Source organism: Electrophorus electricus, chromosome 13 (genome assembly GCF_013358815.1).
Source record: "Electrophorus electricus isolate fEleEle1 chromosome 13, fEleEle1.pri, whole genome shotgun sequence".
Classification (NCBI taxonomy): Eukaryota; Metazoa; Chordata; class Actinopteri; order Gymnotiformes; family Gymnotidae; genus Electrophorus; species Electrophorus electricus.
In genome coordinates this window covers 17,090,605-17,113,178 of record NC_049547.1, presented here as the reverse complement: position 1 = coordinate 17,113,178, position 22,574 = coordinate 17,090,605, and the positions used below count along the sequence as shown (strand labels likewise).

Sequence of the window (22,574 nt, the reverse complement as noted above, 5' to 3'; positions counted from 1 at the left end):
AAGAGCAAACATGAACTGATCTCCCAAAATGGAGGGGGAAAAATAATTTAAAAAAAAACACAAATCCAGGAACAAAACCTGTATAATCAGAAGTTTAAAGTCTCCCAAATTGTAAACACTGGCGAGATTTTCAACAAAAGTATAACATCATAGATCTGTTAATCTAAGTCAGAAACACGGCATCGTTCCTTATCCTGCAGCTCTATATGCTCACTGTCGTTACAGATCCGGGAGCAGGTGGTGGGAATGTTTTACGACTGCAGGAGAGGCAGCTAAAAGAAAGCAAACACGGCAATGGTCCTGCTAAGCTAAACACAGCATTACCAAAAAAAAAAAAAAAAAAAAAAAAAAACACCAACACACACACACACACACACACACACACACACCACAGGACAGATTTACAAGGGTTCAAATTAAATAGGAATCCACAGCTGTTGTAAAAAAAAAAAAAAAAAAGACCATTTATTTACGTGTTTTTGTCTTAGACACAAAAAAAAAAAAAAACTTTCAAAAAAATCTATATCCCACATGTTCCAAAAGCAGCTCCAAAGAAGCAGCTGACCATCACAAATCATGTCCCTAGGAATTTCATGTGACATTTATACTCAAAAGTGCAAAAGTGGACATCATTTGTTACTTTCAAGCATCAAAAGAGGGAAGAGATGACACAAATGTTCTCAGATAACCACAGCACCCCATCAGGACCCATCAGACAGACAATCCTCTGCTGACACACTGAACAGTCTAGAGGAAGAACAAAAGAGAATGGAAGGACACCCCCAAAAGAACGCCCAAAGAATTTGGTCCCTTAGCAGCTGAGAATTCCAGTATGGTACACATAGAGAGACTCATGAGAAATCGAAAAGTGCACTGTACAGGCCAAGACATTAAAAATGAAAAGGAGTGAAAACTAAAAGTAGAATGACGTGGAGGTGTGCATGATGCAGTCTGAGCAAGAAAAACAGGCACAGACATACAGATAGTGGGAAAGGGAGAGGACGCATCAGATCTGATCTTTTGGTATGAGCATAACTGTGCAGTTTTGCGCAGTTGTGTACACACGCACACATGCCTCATCCTACAAATAATACAGTGCCTAATATACTTCAAAATCCTTCTGGATGATGCAAAGACTGTATCCCTTTTAAGGATCTCCTACAGATGAGGCAAAAACATTAAAAGACATGCTTGTGAGTGAGATAAATGATCAATCGAATTACAGCAGGGGTACTGTAGCCTGCAACTGCTCTAGATCTATATGTACATTTATTATTAACATTATAACAATGTCACTTATATAACAAATCACCCATTCATTTGCCCATACATTACTGAGGAAGTTACAAGTCAGCTGTGCACTGGAGTAACCAAGAGAGGGCTTGCTTAGAATTTCAAACCTTCAGACTATTACGTACAACCTTTCCACTGATATCTCGGAGCATCACCCCCGTGTTCGGGCATGTAGGCAGGCTCAGTGCTTACCTGCCACATATGTACCTTACAGTTCTGAGCAAGCCCTGTCTGTGCAGGTCCCAGAGGCATGCTGGGTACTTCACTGATACCGGTCTGAGTCAAGTCCCCCCTCCCCCCCTGCTCAGGCTGATAAGGAACTACATGCTCTCCACTCATTCATGAGTTTACTAATCACCAGGTGTACTGTTCAGCCTTACAGCAGACAAAATCATCCAAAAAAATAAAGACTTGACATGCTTATTCAAGTTGGAAGGTTTGATACTGCATTGCCTGAAGTTTCCTGTCTCTTGTGGTCATAAACACAGAAATAAGAGAAACAACGTGCGAGAAGCTGCATAATGTTAGATGCAAAAAAGATGACGCACACACGCGCACGCACAAAAAAAGAAAGAAAGAAAAAAGAAAAAAAAAAACAAAACAACATCTGGTTTGAACAATGGCAGGATGTTAATTGTTCTGTTCAACACTGACAGCACATTTTGATGTTCTTTCCATAAGTGGAACATGAAAGCTGAAATCTCTGTGTGTATACAACTGGGCAGGAAGAGACCATCTCAGCAACATTTGATGAACTCTTTCAACGCCATATCCGCGTCTTCATCTAAACGGCAGGCCTGGATGGTGGGAAATACTGGTGGTTGCCGATGGTGATGCAAATTTGTCTCATCTCCACCACATTCAGACGAGGAACAGCACTGTCCAGAACCCACAGCAGAACATCCCCCTAAAGCAGACTGATGCCCTCAACAGCATTTCAAACTTCACCTAGGCATATTGCTACCAAATTGCATGAACAAACAGAAATGTGAAGTAGCTGAAACCAAATAACAGCAACAATATAGAATACAGTTGTGTTGAATGGATGGAAAAGCAATGTGCTGTGTGTTGATTGAAAAGCATACCAGGGTACTGAGAAAGGCACTGTACATGTATAAATAAATTCATTTACTCCACGCGTAATATGGCACTGCTAAATAACAAAAGTTAACAAAAGAACAGAGAACACACCTGTTCCTGATCTGTACTTGCAAACAAGGCAATAACCCTCCTTAACATGTATTTCTATAACATCAGTTGTAGTATACACACACACACACACACACACACACACACACGTCCAGATCCTTTAGCGGGGGGATGGGGGGAGGGCGATGACGACACTCAGTGAGGCCAACCACACTCCCGTCACGGCTCTCGCTAATAAGGGAAATAAACCCCAGTCATCAATTTGCATTTGTTCTCGTCATAGCAAGGCAAAATAGGAAAAAGAAAGAATAAAAAAAACACAAGCACACACGCAGACCGTAATATAGCCACAGATTCCAGGAAACAGCAGCCTCTACCACCTCAAACGCATTCAGTATATTCATTTCCACACCTTCCCAATGTAATGATTTATCCACTGAATAAACCAGTGTCTCAGAATTACCCAAACCAATGACAATTTTGTGCATGTGGCCTTCCCCTGGAGATTCCAAACCTCAGAAACGATCACTACAGCTGAAAAACTTTCATAGCTTCAGCAAAATGAAGAAGCATAGTAAAAGTATTCCAAACACAAACACCACTGTTACTATACAGTATGTATTAAGAACAAAGCATTACATGTAATTTTACAATGGGTAGTCATCATAAATCTTTGCTATTTTATCACTAGTTTTCTATACTTTCTATAGGACTCAATCAATAGTTTTGTGCCTAAACAAAAACTGGAGACCCTAGCATGGCTTTTGTGTATAGAGAGGCCTATAGCCTTATGAGAAAAAGACTGTCATAATATGACTACTGAGACACACAGAGACAGGGAGAGACTCTTCCTGGAAACAGGTTCCTGGTAACAGACAGCTGAGAAACAGTCCTACTTTGACACCACTTCCAGGACATGACCACAGAAGCCCCATCCTGAGACTGATCTAACTGATCTATCCAGACTAACTTCACACTGATCGAGAACTGGGCAAATCTCAGTGCTTACACAATGTTCCATCCCCAAAAAAATTACAGATTTACTAAGCAACCCAATGACATGACAGTAATTACTGTAATAAATGTGTAAAAATGTGAATCAAACAACCAAACCTCTGTGTCTCTCCTGCTTATCTAAATCAGGAGAGGGATGGTGTTCAGCACCATTATATCATGTTAAACATGCATGAGACCAACTTCTCCACTGCTTAAATCACACCTTTGACAAGAGGTTCGATCCCCTCCCATGGTAGAATGACTTCCATGTTGGACTTTATGTAAAGGAAGTCGGTCAATACAGGTCTCTGAGGTCATTACACAATGCACCTCCATCTCCACCCACTTCTTCACCAGTCAACGGTGGATCAAGGAACTAATGGTGAATCATAGTATCGTATGCTTGTGAAATGACCACACACAAGGTCATGTGATCATGAGACCGTATCCATAGGTTGTGTACAAACTCTACAGTTAATGTGGAACTAAGAGAATCCCTCTCTGAAAGTTAAGTCAAAATCAGATTAGCAGGAGAATCTGGGTGGACCAGAAGCCATTAATCTTACTCAGTCTCACAGCCACACACCCACACCCCGCATGGGCCAGGAGAAACAGAGCATCCACCTCATAACCAATCACATGCAGACTGTTCTTAGACAGCAGCAAGCCTAGGACAGGGCTGAACAGCTGAGGTAATGTGGTCTTCCTCCTCTTCCCTTCATAAGCAAAATAACATGCATACATGCTATAACATACAGACAGCACAACAAACAGCATGTGTTTTATCACTCATATAGACTCGGTTGTCAGGTACATCATACCAAACTGTGGTGTAAAAGGTGTGATTGAGCAAGAGAGAAATAGAGAGATACTGTCACACCCGGGAGAGAAATGTACACCAGTCTCATTCCATTCATAATAGTCTCCAAGTTGATGACTTTCTGTACAAGAGTGCCATTCCCCCCCCCCCCCAAGTCACTTTACCGAGAGGAATGGCAAGCAAACACACACACACACACACACCCCTCTAGCAGGAGTCAAAGAACAAGTGGGAATAAAGTTCATCTGCTAAGCGTGCCAAGAGCTTCTATGATGACATGCAGTACACTTCAAACCTAACTGCACTATCCCTGCCAATTCTGCCATAGCAAAGAACAAATCAAACCACCAAATCACCAGACACCAGGGAAGTGAGCTCTAAACAGGCCCATTCAGCTGAGACAGATGGAACACTGACCAGTTTCATGAGCTAACAGACAGGATATCCTTAGTGTGGGATGAGAGCGGGCTTACCTTTCAGCGGGTCCGGGAATGTGTGGGGGAAAAAGTGGTTGAAGTGAGTGAGCCAGTGAGCCCCAAGTGATAGGGTGTGAGGTACAGATAACAGACCACACCATTCTTACATTTCCCTCCACAGCAGCTACCCAGTCTAAAGCAGCCGTCCAACAGATGATGTGTACAGATCCAGCAGTTCAAATGTTATAATCCTATTACCATATGTACCGTTTCATGTGCTTTAAAATGAAGCCATATTTGAAAAAATAAATAAATTTTTAAAAAGTGTCTAAATATCCACATCAGGGTTTGACACACAACCTCTCAGAGTGCCTCCACTCAGAGTCTGCACACACACACACACACACACACACACACACACACACACACACATGTTCAGGGCCACTCTAGGCCCTCCTTCATTCCACTTGCCCCACCCACTACTTCCCAACAAATCCAATAGGAGGAAGCAACGTTTAGCTCCACCCACAGCCCCCAGCTATGTTTCATACAATCCACTCAAAGGTTTCAGCACATCTGAACACAACACCAGCAAAGACGCTGGAAATTTTACCCTTGTCCTCAAAGTTAACACTAACTGAATACACCTAACACTATATATGGCATCCCTGAGCCTTGTTAAGGATAGCCATGCTAGTGAAAGTGTGTGTTTTCGCTACGTGTTAATTCTCTGTGGCAGAGCTTCTGTGCCTGCATTTCTGTGCCATTGTGGCTTTGCTGCAACCCCTGCAGCTGATCATGTGACACAGGGTGTGCATGACTATACAACAGAGCCCTGTGTCTCTTAACCCATTTATGCTTGGAGAACAGCTGGAGAGGGTGATTGATGCCCAACAGGTTTAGAGATTATTCTCATTTTCCCTGCTTATGTTCATTTACTGCAGTCCACTTTATATATTTGGGTTAAATGATGTCACTATGGTGATTACATCACACATATGTATACAGATGTAAAATGTCAGGTCACATTTATCTGCAAGCAAAGAGTTTCTCAGTAAACATTGTACACATCACTGTACTACAATACACTGAAATTACTCTCTGGAATCACACACACACACACACACACACACACACACACCTCCCTTTCCCTGTCTCTTTCTCTGCCCAACCAAACTCCTACAAACAAGACATTAAAAACACAAAGCTAGCATGACGAGATCAATTGTTATTCATGCATTGATGCAGGAGTTGTGCAATCTCTTGCAAGAAATGTAATCAGCTATACATTGCAAAAAACAAAGACACACCAAAGGACCAACCTGCAGCCAAGGAACACCTTTAGAACATAAGGATTAAGGATGTGTCCATTGTTGTGGCATTTTAATGCTAACAGAAACAGGCTAAATATACTAGACTGAGACCAGACTTACTGGCCTTATCACCTTCTAACTGCCTTTACTGTCCGGAACAACTCCAACCTCACTCAGTAAATGTGTTTTTATAAATATAAAATCAAATCACTCTCATAGATGTCCTCAACATCATGAGATATTTACCTCATGCCTCCTCAAGCCATATTACATCGATGTGTTCATAGTGGAATTATATCATACAGCCAAACTCCACCAAATTTATTCTTATAGCACTTTTTACAACACGCTTTACATCAAAGCAGCTTTACAAACGTCTGCGTCCAGATTCCTAATGCCAGTAGTAACAGTGGCAATGAAAAATTCCCCAAAGTGGAATTAAGGAAGAAAGCTTAGGAGGACCAAGACTCAAGAGAAGCCATCCTCCTTGGGTAGCCCAGCTTATAAACTATGCTTTTTTACATTACATTTTATATATAGTCCATGTAGCCAGCTCAGTGTATGAGCCTCAGCTACACCAGGGGGTCTAGGATGGGTGAGCTTGTTCTGCATCCATTGGAGTAGATAGAGTTGGTGGAGTCAATACCCAGTCAATGCAATGCTACTAGTGGGACACATTGCAACACTGAAAAATGTAGTGCACTGCTCTGGAACAGGCACTCACATTCTGCATAATATCTGCCTGGAACCACTCAGGGCAGTACTGTTTCCGTGTTGGTAAACAGTTATTACATGGCTACTGATGCTCTCTCTTCCTGATTGTCCTGAATGGGATGTGTGGCATGAGGAAAGTCAGTACACAAAGCTCAGTCTCTTGAGGGAGAGCTTAATCAGGTCAATCAGTCGACTCACTACTGGGATACAACAGAATACATGCTCACATGCGCACGCAAACGCAAGCGCATGCACATACTTGCACACACACTTAACAGTGGCCTGCACTGAACCCTCAAACTTTACATTCCTTCATTTTCCCAGAATACCAACCAGTGTGCAGAAGCAGTGATGACAGCCTTAGTGTCCAAGAGGAGATCAGATTTCTGGTCCAGTAGATCTGGTAGGAAGGAACTATAAGTGCTGTCAATCTCGCCATGACCGAACCCTATTACCAACAAACAGGTCACAGGAGTCAGACCTGAGTATCAAGTTAAAGACCCTGCACAGTGGCTTTTTCTGTTAAAAAAAAATAAAATATCTGAAAAGGACATTTTCACACAGAATTAAAATAAATATTTATGAATTTTCTTTTTTCCTCTTCTTTACCATTCTGTGTGGTCCCCAGTGGATTGACAGCCCCAGTGTCAAATGTAACCACCCCAGTGTAATGCAATGATGAGGTGAGAGGCTGGACGCAAGTGCAAGGCTTTAATAATAGAGTACAAATTCAGCGAACAAACTTAGCCAAATGCAGGGAACAGAGAACAAAAGTGCAAACCAAAACCTAACAGTAACTAAACCAAGACAAGAGAACATAGAAACAAGAAAGGTGCAACTAAAAGATACGAACACTAGCTGGACCGACGAAGAGAAGTACAACGAAGCAGAAGGACAACCAAAACAAGGAAACATGAGGAAACAAAACCAGGAGGAAAACAAAACAGAAGTCATCGTGGCCAAGGAGGGGTGCTCCTGACACTCGAGTCAGTACGAAGTTGGCTGGAAATCGGATCGCTGCTTTACTTGACTGAACCTGAAGAGGTGAAAAACTAGGAGTCTGGTCAACAGCAAAGTCTGTGCCTTGTTTAAATAGAGGTTAATTAAATCCTCTAGTTAAATTAGAGGACACCACAATCCATGTTAAGAAATTATTTACAGCGGTGTCATTTGTGTATTTGTTACATATCGTTCATGTTTACATTAAAGCTATTAGCTAACATTAGCTAGTTAGCTAACAGGCTTTGATTATACACTGCGCAAGATAAAATGTAAACAGCAACCTTTCTCCAGCTTGAATCCAAAAACTGAGCATTTGTATGCGCGTGACATCTTTCTTTTTGGAGTAGAGCGATGAGGAGTGAGTGAAGTGTTGGAGGGCAAGTTGATTTTGCGGTTTATGAATATGCAATAAAAGGTAGCTTATGATTCGCTAGTCATGTTATGTATGACGTCAAAGCGAACGCCAAATAAAGTGTAATTTCTAAACAGAGGTTAGGGGGCAGTATACAAAAAAAATATAAATGTAGAGGACATTTAATGCACTCTGCAGTGCCCAGTAAATTTTGAACTTAAGCAGAAGTATGAAGGTAATTACATACTTCCCACTCATATAACATTTTGTGTGAGGAGGAAAATACTGTGCAGGGCTTTTAAGGCTGAGTGAAGACTCACTTCTTGCCATCATGGGCAATACATGCATGTCCTCACCAATCACAGTACAGTACTCACTAACAGATTCTTCCACCACCCCTCTGGCAGCAGGAGGACATGAAACAGACATCTCTCTTTATGGCCCCTGTCCAAAAACCTAAAGGTCCAAAATACAGTGCTTTAATGCCACACATTATGCCACATGTTTTATGTTACAAACAAACATGGAAAATGGGTGTAAAAAGATGGAGAGTAAAAAATAAATAACACTAACTGAGGACAAAGGGAACATTATAGTATGTGAGGAAAAATGGGGAGTTAGAGAGTGAGCTCTATAGAAGTAGCATACTGAGTGGCATGTGTTTGGTTTTATGTGAAGAGTGATGAGCAGAAGGACTACAGCTGAGGTCTTCATTTGTGTTTCCAAACCCTTAACCTTCCTCCAATACATCCCACAAGATTCCACACATGTTCTCACCCTGTAACAAAGTTACAAAATAACTTTTCAACTTAAATGTGGAGCTGGACTCTTAATATATAACAAATAGTTGACAGAAAAATCATCTTCAGGACAAAAGGGCACACACAGGGAAACGCATCACTCAAATTGATTACCCAGCCAAAAAGCAGAAACAAATGAGCCCTTCTAATGAAAAAAACATACATTTACTGGTTTTTCTGCATTCTATAAATTAAAAACAATAATATAAAGCATTATTGCAAGTTTTATTTCTAAATACCCACATGAATGAAGGTAAGCAGAAATAAAGCATATTTAGCATTTTATATGCATTTGTAACGCAAGATTCACTGAAGATTCACTATTCACTGAAAACGGCAGGGAAGGACTGGGAAATCTCACTACTCAATTACTAGCCATTTACTAAAAATATGATTTTGTTAAATTCAAAGATTAACAAAGGTCATCAGATAAAACTGCATACATAGTCACTGTCATTTTAAAATTAGCAAAAAGACAAATGTATTTAAAAAGTTAACTCAAAGAGGCATAGACTGACATGAATACAGTATTCCAATAAATAAACTCTACATATTTAATTTAAATCCTTTGTAAATGTAATCAATAAGACTGAGGTTGTTTTATTTTTGTCTTAACAACCACATGGGCTAGCTGCAGAGTCACCGCCATGTACGGTAAACAGATCAGTGAAGAAAAGCACTGCTCCGTGTTCTCGGCGTGTCAGAACAAGAGATGCATCAACACTTTCAAGGTGTGACAGATGCATACCTCGCCTTGCAGCGCTACATGTGGTTCATCCCTCCACCAAACTCACATGTTGCACAACTGCAACAAAAAGACCCTGCACATCAGAGGTTTCCGATCCTGCTCTTTGTGTACCCAAATACAGTCTGGAATACACCAATAGAGTTTGGTGTCTTCCCAGCTCCCAACACACCAGAGTCAATTCATCAGCTAATTAGCATGCCTACTGATGTGTTTTAAACTGGTGTGTTTGAGCAGGGACAACACTGAGATTTTCAATGTAGTGTTTCCAATGTCCGCAAAGACTTTTGCATCCTGTGCAGAGGTCAGTGAGGTATGGTTGCGGAGAGCTCAGGGGCTCTCTCACATTCAGCAGAGAGATTAGGTTTAAGAGTCAGCAGCCCTCGCTTGAGGCCAAGAGAGTTAACTCAGACATCCAGAAGCTCCACCCTGTGATGATGAGCCTCACTGAAAACAGCAGAGAGGGATTGGGAAAATCACGTTATCTCAGAGTGTGTCACAAGAAAATGGCCGAAAACCACAGAGTTCTGGTTAAAACTAACAGTCATAGGACTGTCAGAGAGCAGAGCTGCCCCAACACTGCAGCGCACCTGACTGGGGCTGTGACGAGAGGCAACCCTGAAGTAATTAAGAACTTTCATGCTTGACTGCATGTTCTTCCTCTCTGGTCTAATCATGTAATCACTTTTCCACTTAAGTTCAAACACATCTCCCACTTGCTTAACCGACCAATACACACTTTAGATCTGGCAAAGACCCAAATTTCCATTAGCCACAGAACAAGAACCCTTAAAGTTTAAATCTTGCCAGAACACTGGTTTGCTGGTGCAGTGGTATTTTCTTATCAACAGAAAGTAAACTTCCCCAGGGTGAAGATGACCGGGCTCTGACCCAACGCACTGCTGTGTGCGGTCTAGGCCAGCTCTTTGTACAATGGCCTTAACTCAGTCAAACAATTGCTCCTGAAGACCTGTGCTCATGTCTGCTGAAGCAATCAGGGGAGCCCTAAACCCTCAGGCTTTTGGAACAAACCACCATTCCCCCATCAGGGGAGTCCAAACTCTCAGGCTTTTGGGTTGAGCCACCACTGCCACATCAGGGGAGTCCTAAATCCTCAGGTTTTCGAGGCAAACCACCTCCTAGAGATGGTTGTAGAGTTTCACAAACTGATCAGGATTAATGGACAACACAACACACCCCTTATGCAATTAATGGGACAGACAGCAGAGGGTGTTCAGAGGCTTCTACAATAAGGTTCGCAATAGGATTCCTGCCCACTGCAATAGCTACAATGACTCTCTTCTGTGTTGATAGACAGGAGACTCCTTCTCGGAGTTTCTAATATGCATAGCACATCAATTAGCACAATGCACATTTTTACATTATTTTCATTATATTTTTTCTTTCAGTTTGTGTCGTCATTTATGCACATTGCTGCTGCAACACAGAGGTTTCCCCTTGTGGATAAATAAAGTCCGTCCATCCATCCATCTGTCTGTCTATCCCACCGCTACCCCATTGGCATGGTCCAGAGCTCAGGCTGGCCTTGGTCTCATCCAGAGGCGGGAGAGCTCACTGAAAAGCCCTCACATTTTCTCATCAAACAAAACAAAGATAAATCACCTGTCTATTCAACCAATGACCACAGTAAAGCATGCAGAGAGCACCAACACACAAAGCACCACTACAGAAGCAAGAACTTTTGAAACCATGAATGTAAATCACACCACTGAGAAGCAACAAATCAGTATGCGTTTTCCTGCAAACGTCCATGGTCATGCAAAAGAAATGCATACACTTCAGCAATGTGTGGCATATCTATACAAACATATGTAAATAAATACACTCCCCAATCTCTGAAGCTCATTGCTACATTTCACAGAAAATGTATGTCTACCCAGTGACTCCAGGACAAATGCTGGAGGCACTTATGGGTTGCGGTTGTGGGACCTTCCAGTTTCCGACCAAAACATTTCCAACCACATTCAGGATCCAGCCATTGATCCTAACTGGAACATTTCTAGCCACATTTACAATCAAAACCGATTTGAATATTTCAGTATATCTATGGAATCTGCAATTATTTAGTGATTGCTGGTTCCATCCCTGGAGTCATCTCTGGGCATGGTTTGCTTTGCTCTCTGGGTGGCTTGGGTGGCTTGAATGGCTTCCCCTTCCAGATGGCGTAAACCAGTCCAGGTGTTTGCTTGCCGCCATCCTCCAAGCATGTTGAACAATCCATAGATGCTGCAGTGGCAGCTGTTTAACCCAGGCTAAAAATAAATAAAGAACAACTAAACACGACAAAAAACATGTCAGAGCAGTGGACTCTGGCCAGAAACAGGCTCAGGAGACTGCTGATGATGGACACCGAGTCATCCCCTTATCCCATCATACAGGAATGCAAACACGGTGTGGTAGGAAGAATAGGTCTTATCACTGCTGACTGATACGTACACTGCAGTGTGCATGTTAGGATGGACAGCTATGTGTGCCTGAATGGTTACCAACCTTACTGGGTTATTTGGCATTTACCTCAGTAGATCATGGGTTCATTTCCAATGGGAGTACACATACTGGTGCACTAATAAATATATACAAGTCTCTCTGTATAAGAACATCAACCAAACTCTGAAAATAAATAAGTAAACGTAAATTGTTCCAAAACAAACCACAGCCAGTGCTTCTGGAAGCCTGCAACAGCTAGAACGGAGGGTATGTTCCTAATCTGACCTGATGCAGGACTATGCAAATCATGCAATCATTAGCCAAACTCAAGGGAACAATGAACACCACATGTGACATTTGAAACCTCATTACCTGGAATATGTCACATAAAAGAAAACACGAGATGGCTAATCAAACTAAAAAGATAATCCTTATGAACACATAAAATGCTGACTAACCAGCAATTTGTCATTGGAACCATTTCACCCTACAAACCTATGTACACAATTTTTTTTTTGCTGTTATCAGAACAGCTGAGAATACAAAAGATTTTATAAAAATAAACAAATAAATGCAATTATTCACAGTCTCACACAGTTTCACTGTGTCCAAAAGTAACTACAGCTCCCAATCTACAAAACACACATAACAACCCCTTCTGTTACCACATCCTTCTCCAACAGGCTTTGTCTTTGTTGTGCATAATGGCACAGTACTCCAACTTTGAAAAAATAACCTGCGTTATCAGCAACTTGCCCTGAAGCTTGAACTCAGCCTGCAAGATTGTTTGGAGTCCCCAGACATGTGGCATGATTCTGAGGATATGGGAGGGAACAGGCTGCTTTTCGAAAGCAAGTCCATTATCATCTCTTGGCACAGCCAAAGCATTCCGGCATGCTGAGGTGCTGCGGACGTCAGCAGTGTGACCTCACCTCTCTAATTGAAGCCTTCTCCCCTACATGCCTCCCGTCAGCATTCACACCAGCCACCCTGCTAGTTCCACATTGGTGTGCATAACGAGCTTGCCACAAACACACACTGGAGGTTTCCCCTCCCTCTGATTGGTTCCACAGAGTCAGAGAGACTCATGCTCCATGTGGTTAAAGAAACCTCTAAACCATAGTAAAGGGGCAAGAGGGATGGAATATAGATAGAAAGGTAGTTGTGAAGGAATTCTGGATGAATTCTGAATGAATTCTTGATGTTTCTCAGAACAGGTTCTGACAAGACTGTAGATAAATGTCATGAATACTATTTGACATAAGCTCTTCCAAGCTCAAATTTAATGCCATTTTAAATGACAATTCTCCCCATAAGTTTATAACCCTTGGCAAAATTTGTAAGACATTGATCATTCAAAAAAAAACAAAAAAACAAACAACCTTACACACAATACTATAATTTGACAATACATTACTACTCTGATTAAGGTCTCCAGTGTCAAAAATGTAATATACCCTTGGTACTCAAATGTGTGAATGCCTGCATCCAGTGCTAGTCACCAGATTCTTTCAGGCGGGTAAAGCTACTCATGCCACCTGTCAAAAGGCCTGCAGGTCCTGTTAGATCTTCAGGTACATGGCATGTTTAGGACATTCCACAGAACATGAGGGCCACTTCAGAACCTTCTTCCACTGCAGTCATAGGATGGGTGTGCCCTAGTGGGAAGGCCAATTGTGACCCATATGCAGCTGTCAGGCTCATGCCTTCAGGTCTTCCTTCAAGAACTTCTGACAAACTCTGTGTACCCATGAACAGCTGAACTCCACCCCCATGACAGTCGGGTTCTTCTTCATGGGTCTGTGTGTGTCCACATGCACGTTTGATTGTCAGACAAAATCACTTTATTCCTGCAGTCTTCATATTTTTTTCAGACGTTTGTCTCCTGGATGGGCTTTATGGAATTTGTGGCATGAAGTTTCTTTTGGAAACTCAAATTAAATCAAATGTATTTATATAGCACTTTTTACAACAGATGTCACAAAGCAGCTTTACAAATGTCCATGTCCAAGCCCCCAGTGAGCAAGCCAAGGGTGACAGTGGCAAGGAAAAACTCCCTAGAACATGAGGAAGAAACCTTAAGAGGAACCAAGGGAGGGGGGGGGGGGGGCTGGCATCCTCCTCTGGCCGACAATGGTCACCACAATAGTAACAATTTTAAGAGTTTTTTTTTTTAATGAAAAAATAAGAAATTCATGTCTATTATGGTTTTCTAGAAGCTCAACCATTCAGCTCATTTTTGCTCATGTAAAGATCCTTACTGTGCATATCAATACTGCTCTCTTTCAGAGAAGCCTGTGGGTTTTTCTTTGCATTTCCCATCAGTCCATGCAGTCTCTGATTTTTTTTCTTGGTTGACCTGTTCTTGACTGGGTCTCCACAGTACCAGTGCTTTTGCAACCTTTTAATCATTTAAAAAAACTATTCAATACATTTTTGTTGGGTCTTACCTTGCATTCGGAAGATTCTTAAAGACAAAGCTGATTACTATCTTGACCTTCATAGAGATCTAAATTTCCAGTAAGGTCCAGCAAAAAATAAAAAAAATAAAAATAAAGATTTTAAAGACACTTGTTTTCAGAAAAGCACTTTTTGTTTACTAAATACTGCTGCATCTACTGCAATTGGCCCTTTGTGTCCTAATAGCAGTCACACGGATACATAGTCAGATGTCGCTGTGGTGGTCATGTTTTCATACACTTTTTAAATCTAACCTGGCGTCAGTGCATATCAGTGCTGGAAGTAAAAAATAAAAAATAAAAAATAAAAAATAACAGAGCGAACCAAATACCAACAACCACCTGTAGGCTACACAACGAGCGATTTGCACGGCCAGTTTGCACTGACTAGTTTAGTGTGAAACCTTTCACTTGTGGTGCAGTCCGTGGGGACCAAAGTTTATATCAAAACACCACGCGATAAAGGAAAAGTAAAAAAGTAACATTACAATTCCATGATACTGCGTTTTCCCAGAGTACAGATAAGGGAGGAACGCGACCTCCGAACAGTTAAATAACGTTTCCTGTTATCTCATTTCAGCTATAAGACAAATAACATGATTTCGACAGGTTGTTCAATTATAACCTTCAGTGGCCTTGTTTTTCCATCTGTACCTTTACTCATATTATACCCCGACGTTTTGCCCGGTTTACCTTAGAAGCAGCTGATACTCAACGTTGAGAGCTTGTCGTAACTTCGACCCCGATTTATACTAAAAAGCCCAATTTAAAACAAACACTTTATAAAACAATGTGCGAGAAAACAAGCTAAATGAGTCAAAAAATACTTCCATTCAGTTTTCTAACGCGTACGTAACGCTATGAATAAATGTCAACGTTCCACCCATTCAATCAACAAAAAGTTACTGCTTTTAAAATTGATAAGAATAATTGGTTTTCGGCACTATATCTCTGCGTGTACTTTGAACTGCCAGCCAAGTTTTTATTTAGTCATTAAATGCATCACCATCTTACCTTGAAAATGTAAACACACCCCACATCCTCGCAAATTCACTGAGCCCATTCCGTGATTGCATTCCCCTTTAAAACAATGCATGATTCGGCAGTTGCAGGTGACATCATCCCTTTATGGCCCTACAACAGTGCGCATGGCAAGGCGGTTGTTTTGCGGGAAATGTAGTTCCGGGAAGATAATCGTTTCTCATGTTTTGTGTTGTGTTGTGTTTTGAATATTTGAAACTGGCAAACCCAGAATGGCCCAGGAATAGCTCAGTAGAAAATATCATTGAAATTAGAAAAAAAAAAACACTTTGCTTGCTTCTCTAAAAAATAAATATGTAAATTAACAGTTTGTTTCTCTCTAAAAAAATCACACTTTTAACTTTACATTTATTAAATCATTTCTGCCCATACATAACTGGATGGTAGCAAAACTGAGTTAACCATATGAATAAAAAGGTCATTCCTATATGGTTCAACCAATATTGTAAATGACCTCAGATCTATCAATTCATTCAGTCAGAGTTTAATATATGTTGTCTGAAATCAAAAAAACATTTTGCATTACTCTGAATGTACAGATTGAACACAGTGTATATTTTTAGAAGATTTAGGAACTGATTAGTAGATTATGTACATGATTTGCAAAACTATAAACATTTAATGATAAATGTTTCACTATAAACCAAACTATAAACATTTATTACACTGCCTTCAAGAACATAATGTTGAAAGGTAGGAAAGAGAACTATATATGCAAAACATTAATCAGATCTATTTGTTACTACATTAAATTGTAAGCATATGAAGGTCCATAGTTCTCAAAATGTGGTATGCTGCAAAGCTGAATTTTGAAGGGAATTGTCATTTGCCCTAATAGCTGTTTGGCAGTGGAAGTGAAATTTTTTTAGCCCACAGACTGAATTACTGTTGATTATGAGAATAATTGTATATGTATATTGGCAGCAAGGGGGTGGGGGTGGGGGGTTATAGATGTGACAGCTAACCTACCCCCCCACCCCACCCCACCCCAGCAGAATGTCCAGAACAGCTCTCTCAATTAACACATTATAATTCACACATAATGTGGTGATGTTATGCCTCACTGTGGTTCTGTGCATTTTCTCCAGACAGGGAGCCTTTAGTTCTGACCTTATCGGTATCTAAGTGCAACCTTTTGTACTGTACCAACTACGTAATCCTAATCACCTCCTTTGGCCATATCCATCCAGGACTGTGTTCAGTTAGTGACTGAAGGACCATGGTTTGTCTGTTACTGCACTTCAGTCTCTTGGCAGACAGTGAATATCTGTTTAGTGGCCAAGACAGTTCCCTTCACCTTTCCTGTGTCCCAGTGAACCAGGTTCCAAATGGCGTGAAGGAATGGGGAGTCTGTTTAATGTATCGACAGGACAGAACTTTTAAAGTTTGGCCTGGTAGTATTAGTGGTGAATAAATATTTAAATGGTCTAGGTCTGTCTATTGTTATTCCTCCAGAAACTAATGGAAGAACTTGTTATAAGTGTAGGCATAGAATGAGGTTTTGAAGAACTGCTATTTGTAGCAAGTTACACCAGATGGAGTTCAGTCTAAGTTCCTCTACATTATGTGATTCATGTCTTCTCACACAGACACTGTGGTTACTGATCGTGATAGTTCTAGTTGGCGGATAACCCAGAATGTATTGCCATTGGTAAGAAGCAAAACATTTATCTTTATTGTCCTTGCTGGCTCTGGTGTTTACTGTATAATACCGAGATCCCTGAATCAGTCAAAAGGCTTGCTCTGGCTAGCTCTCTCCTCTGCACTTTACACATGCAGTGATCACTGGGAGCAAAAGATGTTTAGCTTTACTTATTCCCTTTAACATTAAACAAGAAGGAAGCTCTATCAACTCTTGTCTACACACATAAAGCTCAGCATCAAAGACCATGACTAATGGGGTTTTATTGGGTGAAAACCCACTGAGCTATAACCATGACAATCACCATGCTGCTACCTACACCCAATCCAGGTGATTATGTCTAACCTTGTTTGAAAAGCCAGGCTGAATTCATTTAAATGCCAACACCACATCTATCGCCAGCTCGATCTGCATGACCACACAGAACAAAGGACACTTTTGTCTTCCACTAGATGGCTGTCCCTACTTTTGATAAAAAGCCTTTAAATGCAGAGAGATGGAGACTTCAAACATAAACCCTCCCCTTAATATATCTCACCAGTGTATCTGAAAGCAGAACTACTCTAAACTGTGGAGGAACTGCTCTAAACCGTGAGGTTTAGTTAAACTGCAAATGGGATCTCCATGGAGCAGATGAAAGGGTTCGTATTTCATTTCTGTGAAATGCTGTGATGTTCATGGGAGTCATGGCCAAAGAACTGAATCACATGGCTTCTTGAAGCTGTGAAATCAATCTTTCAGCTTTGATCCCATACTATTTCATGCTGTAGATTCACTAAGATATTTGAGTGGGATCAGGTCAATTCTAATGTCATTTCCCGTAACCCCCCCGACACACACACACACACACACACACACACACAATTGGACACTAAACTAGATAACACTAAATGCTGCATTTACCTGAGCATAAGTCCAAAGACAAGAACAGACAAGGACTTTCTGCAAGTGGAAGGATAGCATTTTACAGGGCACTTTCAAATGAGCAGTATAACTGCTCACATGCTAAATCTAGGCCTATGTCAGTAAACACAGAGATAAACAAACACACAGCCATTGTGTTTTATTGCAGTTTTAATTCTTCCAAAACTCAAAAACCTTAAATCATAAACAACATAGGATCAGACTCAGACTGCGGATTGTTGGAGGAAGTGTACATTCCTTCCAAGGGTTGCATTCCATTAAAAAATATCTCACAACAGTCTCTGGTATGAACACGCTGCAAACAGAGATTTCTGAGTGAAGCTAATGCTCAACCCTTTCCAACCTGCCAATCTCAGACCAGACCCCACCCACCATCTTCAACAGGCCCACAGAGGTCATGTTCTCTGTCCCTCACACCTGCTAAGGCAGCTAAGCTCTCAATTTAATGGTGACAGTTTTCCAGTTTTATGTTTTTGAGGGTCACAGCGTCAAGCACCAGGCAGAACAAGAGCTGTAGGACACTCATGACCTGCATCAGCTAGGCGGGGAGCTGGAGTATAATAATCGCTGAATGCCCAGAGAGCAGCACAGTTAATGGGGTTCTCATGGTTTAGATGTCAGTGTGGTAATGCTTCTCTTCAGCAAGTGTCATGCATAAAAAACAAGGGAATATATTTAGCCATGGTTACATAAATGATTCATGTTTTCATGCCCATCTTTATTCCTCTCAGCAATGGAAAAGGTTTTTTATTGTCAAGTTTCAGTCCATCTATTTGTGGCACGGTGCTACACACTATGATAAACCGCTGTTATTAAGATGTAACAGTAAATTAAAGAAGTGAATCTTAATAACATTAAATAGTACTACATTAATGCCATCTGCTGGAGATGTATTATAACATTAGAACGTGTTCAACAGTTCAGGCCCAAAAAACCCTAAATTCATTAGTGTTTAAGAATTCTTTGTATGTTTGTCACTATATTTGTCAGAAGGCATGTCAAATTTACAAAAAGAAAAAAAAAAGTAGAAAGTCATCTCTCAAATTTAGGTCACCTTAAAATTATGTAGCAGCATTATGAATTAGAGATTCCAAATTTCTACCTTCTAAGGATAATGACCCTAAGGAAGAGTAGTACTTTGATCACTTGCAGACTGTCCGCAAGTGTTTTAGCTGAGCCAGGTTGACACTACTACCCCCACACACGATCATCACCAGGGGCCCAAGGGGCTCACGGAGACGACCCTCATCCTGCAGCTGCCGGATGAGGCCGCTGTACACTGCAGCTAGTGAAGCGCCACATGCTAGTTCCACTAACACACGCTCTTCATCTGCACATGCCAATACACACACACACACACACACACACACACACACACACACACACACACACACAAAAACAACTTTGTCAATCAATGGCATTTTCACCAAATGTTTTATGAACCAGTTCACATACTCCTCATATAAATATGCAAATTATTAATGGAATGTTACAGTTGTGGTTAAAACCTAAAGTTCTGCACAGATGACTAGACCGATTTACCCAGGAAGAGCTCCATTGCCTCTAGAGCCTGTAGATCACTCACTAGCTCAGAGAGGACGTTGGGTCTTCTGCTGTATTCAAACGCCTGGCTGCATGCTGTCTTTGCTCCTAAACACTTGGCCTCACTAGTAAAAAAAAAAAAAAAAAAAAAAAAAAAAAAAAGATCCAAAGAGAACAGAAAGAGCCTCACTCAGATAAAGAGCATCTAAAAATTAGAGTGATCCAGAACATCTTTAGGGTAATGCTTTACCTTGTAATATCTGGGAGAGTGACTAAATGTCCTGCTTTTATGGCAGCATTGAGACAGTCTGCTCCAACTGTCTCCATACATAGGACTGGCACATCAGCCCAGCCCACCTCATCCAGACCCTCCATCACGCCACAGAAGAGCCCTCCGCCCCCCACAGACAGAACTATAGCCCCAGGCTTGGTCGGCAAGGAGGCCTTCAGCTCATGGACAATGGTGGAATGACCTTTCCTGTCAGTCAGCAATTTTCAGATTATTTCAGTTTGTTGGCAATATTCAAATAATTTCCGTTCATGTCACAACAATAGTGCTGATAGCAGTACTTTTGTTCATTACTATACTACAAAAGCTATACTTTTGCTTACTATATTTGTTTATTACTATTACCCATGTTTAGTCTGGCCACGCATTGTGGAAGAAGGAATTCTCTTGATGCTTTCTGAATGACTCACCAGACCAGAGGATGGTCAAACGGTGGAACAAAGGTGAGGTTGTCACTTTGCGACAGACGAAGAGCCTCAGCATTCGCATCATCCCACACCTGTTCAAGTCACATACCAGCGTACCATAACTGTTACCTCTGTCTCATTCACATACACATGGAAACTTAAAAAATAAAATCACATACAAACAAAGTTACATTATTCTGCAGGTACTGTATTGGTCTCTCACCTTGCCCACAACTCTGACTGTGGCCCCCTGGTCGTGAAGTTTGTCCACCACCAGCTGGGGGGAGGATGAAGGAACGATTATGACAGCTGGAATGTTGAGCTTACGTGCTGCATAGGCTGTAGCCAAGCCTGCGTTTCCACCTGCGATCCACACAGAGTGTAAAGACCCGGTTTCCAGTCAAACACTCATCTTAATCCTGGTTTAGCAAGAGAATCCCAAGTTTGCAAACTAACACTAAGCCAAAGTAACACTAGAGTCAAACATTAGGCTTAAATGTGAGACTAGAAGTTTATAAATACAGGGAAGAATTTTACTAAGGAAAAAAATCAATAACATCCATGTCTATACCAACCTGAAGAACAAATCACACCACGTGACTTCGACCCTGCAAGCTTCAAAACAGACAAGAGTTTTAGCATGCTACTATGTTAATGTGCAGGTAGTGAAGTTGGAATCGCTAGAGGTCACTGTACACTAATTAGGATACTTAGTCAAAAACATGATGAAATATTGAATATATTTAACGGATTTGCTTTACAGAAAGCACATTCTACCAAAAGACCTTTACAAAGAAAAAAAGGGGCAGCAAACTATAGCTCGCTCTGATAAATGCAAGAATGCACGATATTTAGAAATACGTTCTGCCAGCTATTACATTTTTACAGCTGTTGACGGTAATATTATGGATCGGAGCGGTGATTTCTCCTCACCTTTTGGACCAGATACCCAATACCGCGGATTTTGAAAGAACCGGAAGGTTGTGAACTTTCCATTTTCAAATAAACCGTGGACCCCAGCCGTTTGGACATCCCGATGCTCTCAACGAGAGGAGTGTTAATGTGCAATCCAAGTTCATTTGACATGATAAATTCCTAAAATACAAAGAAATGAAAAGGAGAAGCGAAAGAAACTGCCCGCCAGTAAAAAAAAAAAAAAAAAAAGAAAAAAAAAAAGCGACGTTTCTGATTCCCGACTACACACGCCGGAGTTCTGCAGCTGCTGAATGCTGAGTCATTGAGCTTGGACAGCGGCAGATTTGAAGTTGTACCCACCCCATCGAACTGCAATTCACACATTGGTTTGGTAGTTTGAGGTCGGAAGGTTCAAAGTTCGCTTGTCAGTCCTTTAATTTACAGACACTAATTAAATATTAACAATGAAAGGTGTTACGGCCCATGCCATTTCGACTAATTTAACGTTAGGCTTAATTGTGTTACAGTCATTATTATTGTGAATTGTGCTTGACGGGTGTGTTAAGGTAATATTATTGAAAGTGTTACATATTAAATATTCTTGTAGATATTGTCACTGTAAAAATAGAGTTTCAAAAGGTATTAATAATTAATTAGGTATTAGATGACCCATTAGTCTGCTAAAAGTACAAAATAATTTACCCTCTTCCTATAGTACTAAGGTGTGTAGTCTGAATATGAGTATTGTCTCTCAAACACAAGCCTTTTAAAAAACACATCTGAATAATCTTGACAAAGGTTGATCCCAACGTGAGAATCCTTTAATTGTTTACTTTTGCATGACAAGACATAAATGTGTGTGTGTTCTCCACCTACTACTGACAGGCAAATTCCAGTGGTAAGCTCATTAAAGCATTTCCTTTCATCTGTATTTATAAACAACGTTTAAACCAGGGAGGGACAAACAGCGCATACAAAACAGTCCAGCCTAAAATCCAATTTAAAAAAAAAAAATAAATAATAATAATTAAAAAATTTATATATATATATATATATATATATATATATATATATATATATATATATATATATATATATAAAGAGCTTCTCATTGTGGCATAACTCTCAACCCTTTTAAGACATACTATTTCACATTTGCTCATCTCAACTCCACCTATAAGATCTTCTGTATATAAAAACATGCGTGTCACTTCACCAGGGTCTCAGCCCTCACTTCAAGGTCTCTTTCTTACACTTTCCATTACCTTCCTTCCTTCTCTGTGGCTCAGCTGTTCTCTCACAGATCT

The 22,574-nt window shown here is 40.8% G+C and overlaps 2 protein-coding genes across 5 annotated transcripts in view; both read right to left on the bottom strand.

Annotated features, from left to right (window-relative positions):
- The window catches only part of daam1a (dishevelled associated activator of morphogenesis 1a), a 44,228-nt gene extending 28,689 nt beyond the window's left edge, over positions 1 to 15,539 (bottom strand). Inside the window, exons 1-2 of one of the 4 annotated variants that reach the window (XM_035532801.1) lie at positions 8,433 to 9,012; positions 7,035 to 7,101 (exon numbers count right to left, since the gene is read on the bottom strand). The gene's annotated coding sequence lies outside the window, so the exon portion shown is untranslated. Of the gene's footprint in view, positions 1 to 7,034; positions 7,193 to 8,432; positions 9,013 to 15,521 lie in introns of those variants that run through there. The other 3 variants (XM_035532804.1, XM_035532803.1, XM_035532802.1) reach the window with 3 other exon arrangements.
- Positions 15,540 to 18,236: 2,697 nt separating this feature from the next.
- sdsl (serine dehydratase-like) lies at positions 18,237 to 21,622 on the bottom strand. Its single transcript, XM_026999829.2, has 7 exons — positions 21,286 to 21,622; positions 20,928 to 20,967; positions 20,576 to 20,715; positions 20,356 to 20,444; positions 19,907 to 20,134; positions 19,657 to 19,781; positions 18,237 to 19,444 (listed from the first exon to the last, which is right to left on the bottom strand). Exons 1-7 carry the CDS (start codon positions 21,436 to 21,438, stop codon positions 19,257 to 19,259), a joined length of 963 nt encoding a protein of 320 aa, XP_026855630.2. The 5' UTR covers positions 21,439 to 21,622; the 3' UTR covers positions 18,237 to 19,256.
- Between the last annotated feature and the right edge of the window lie 952 nt (positions 21,623 to 22,574).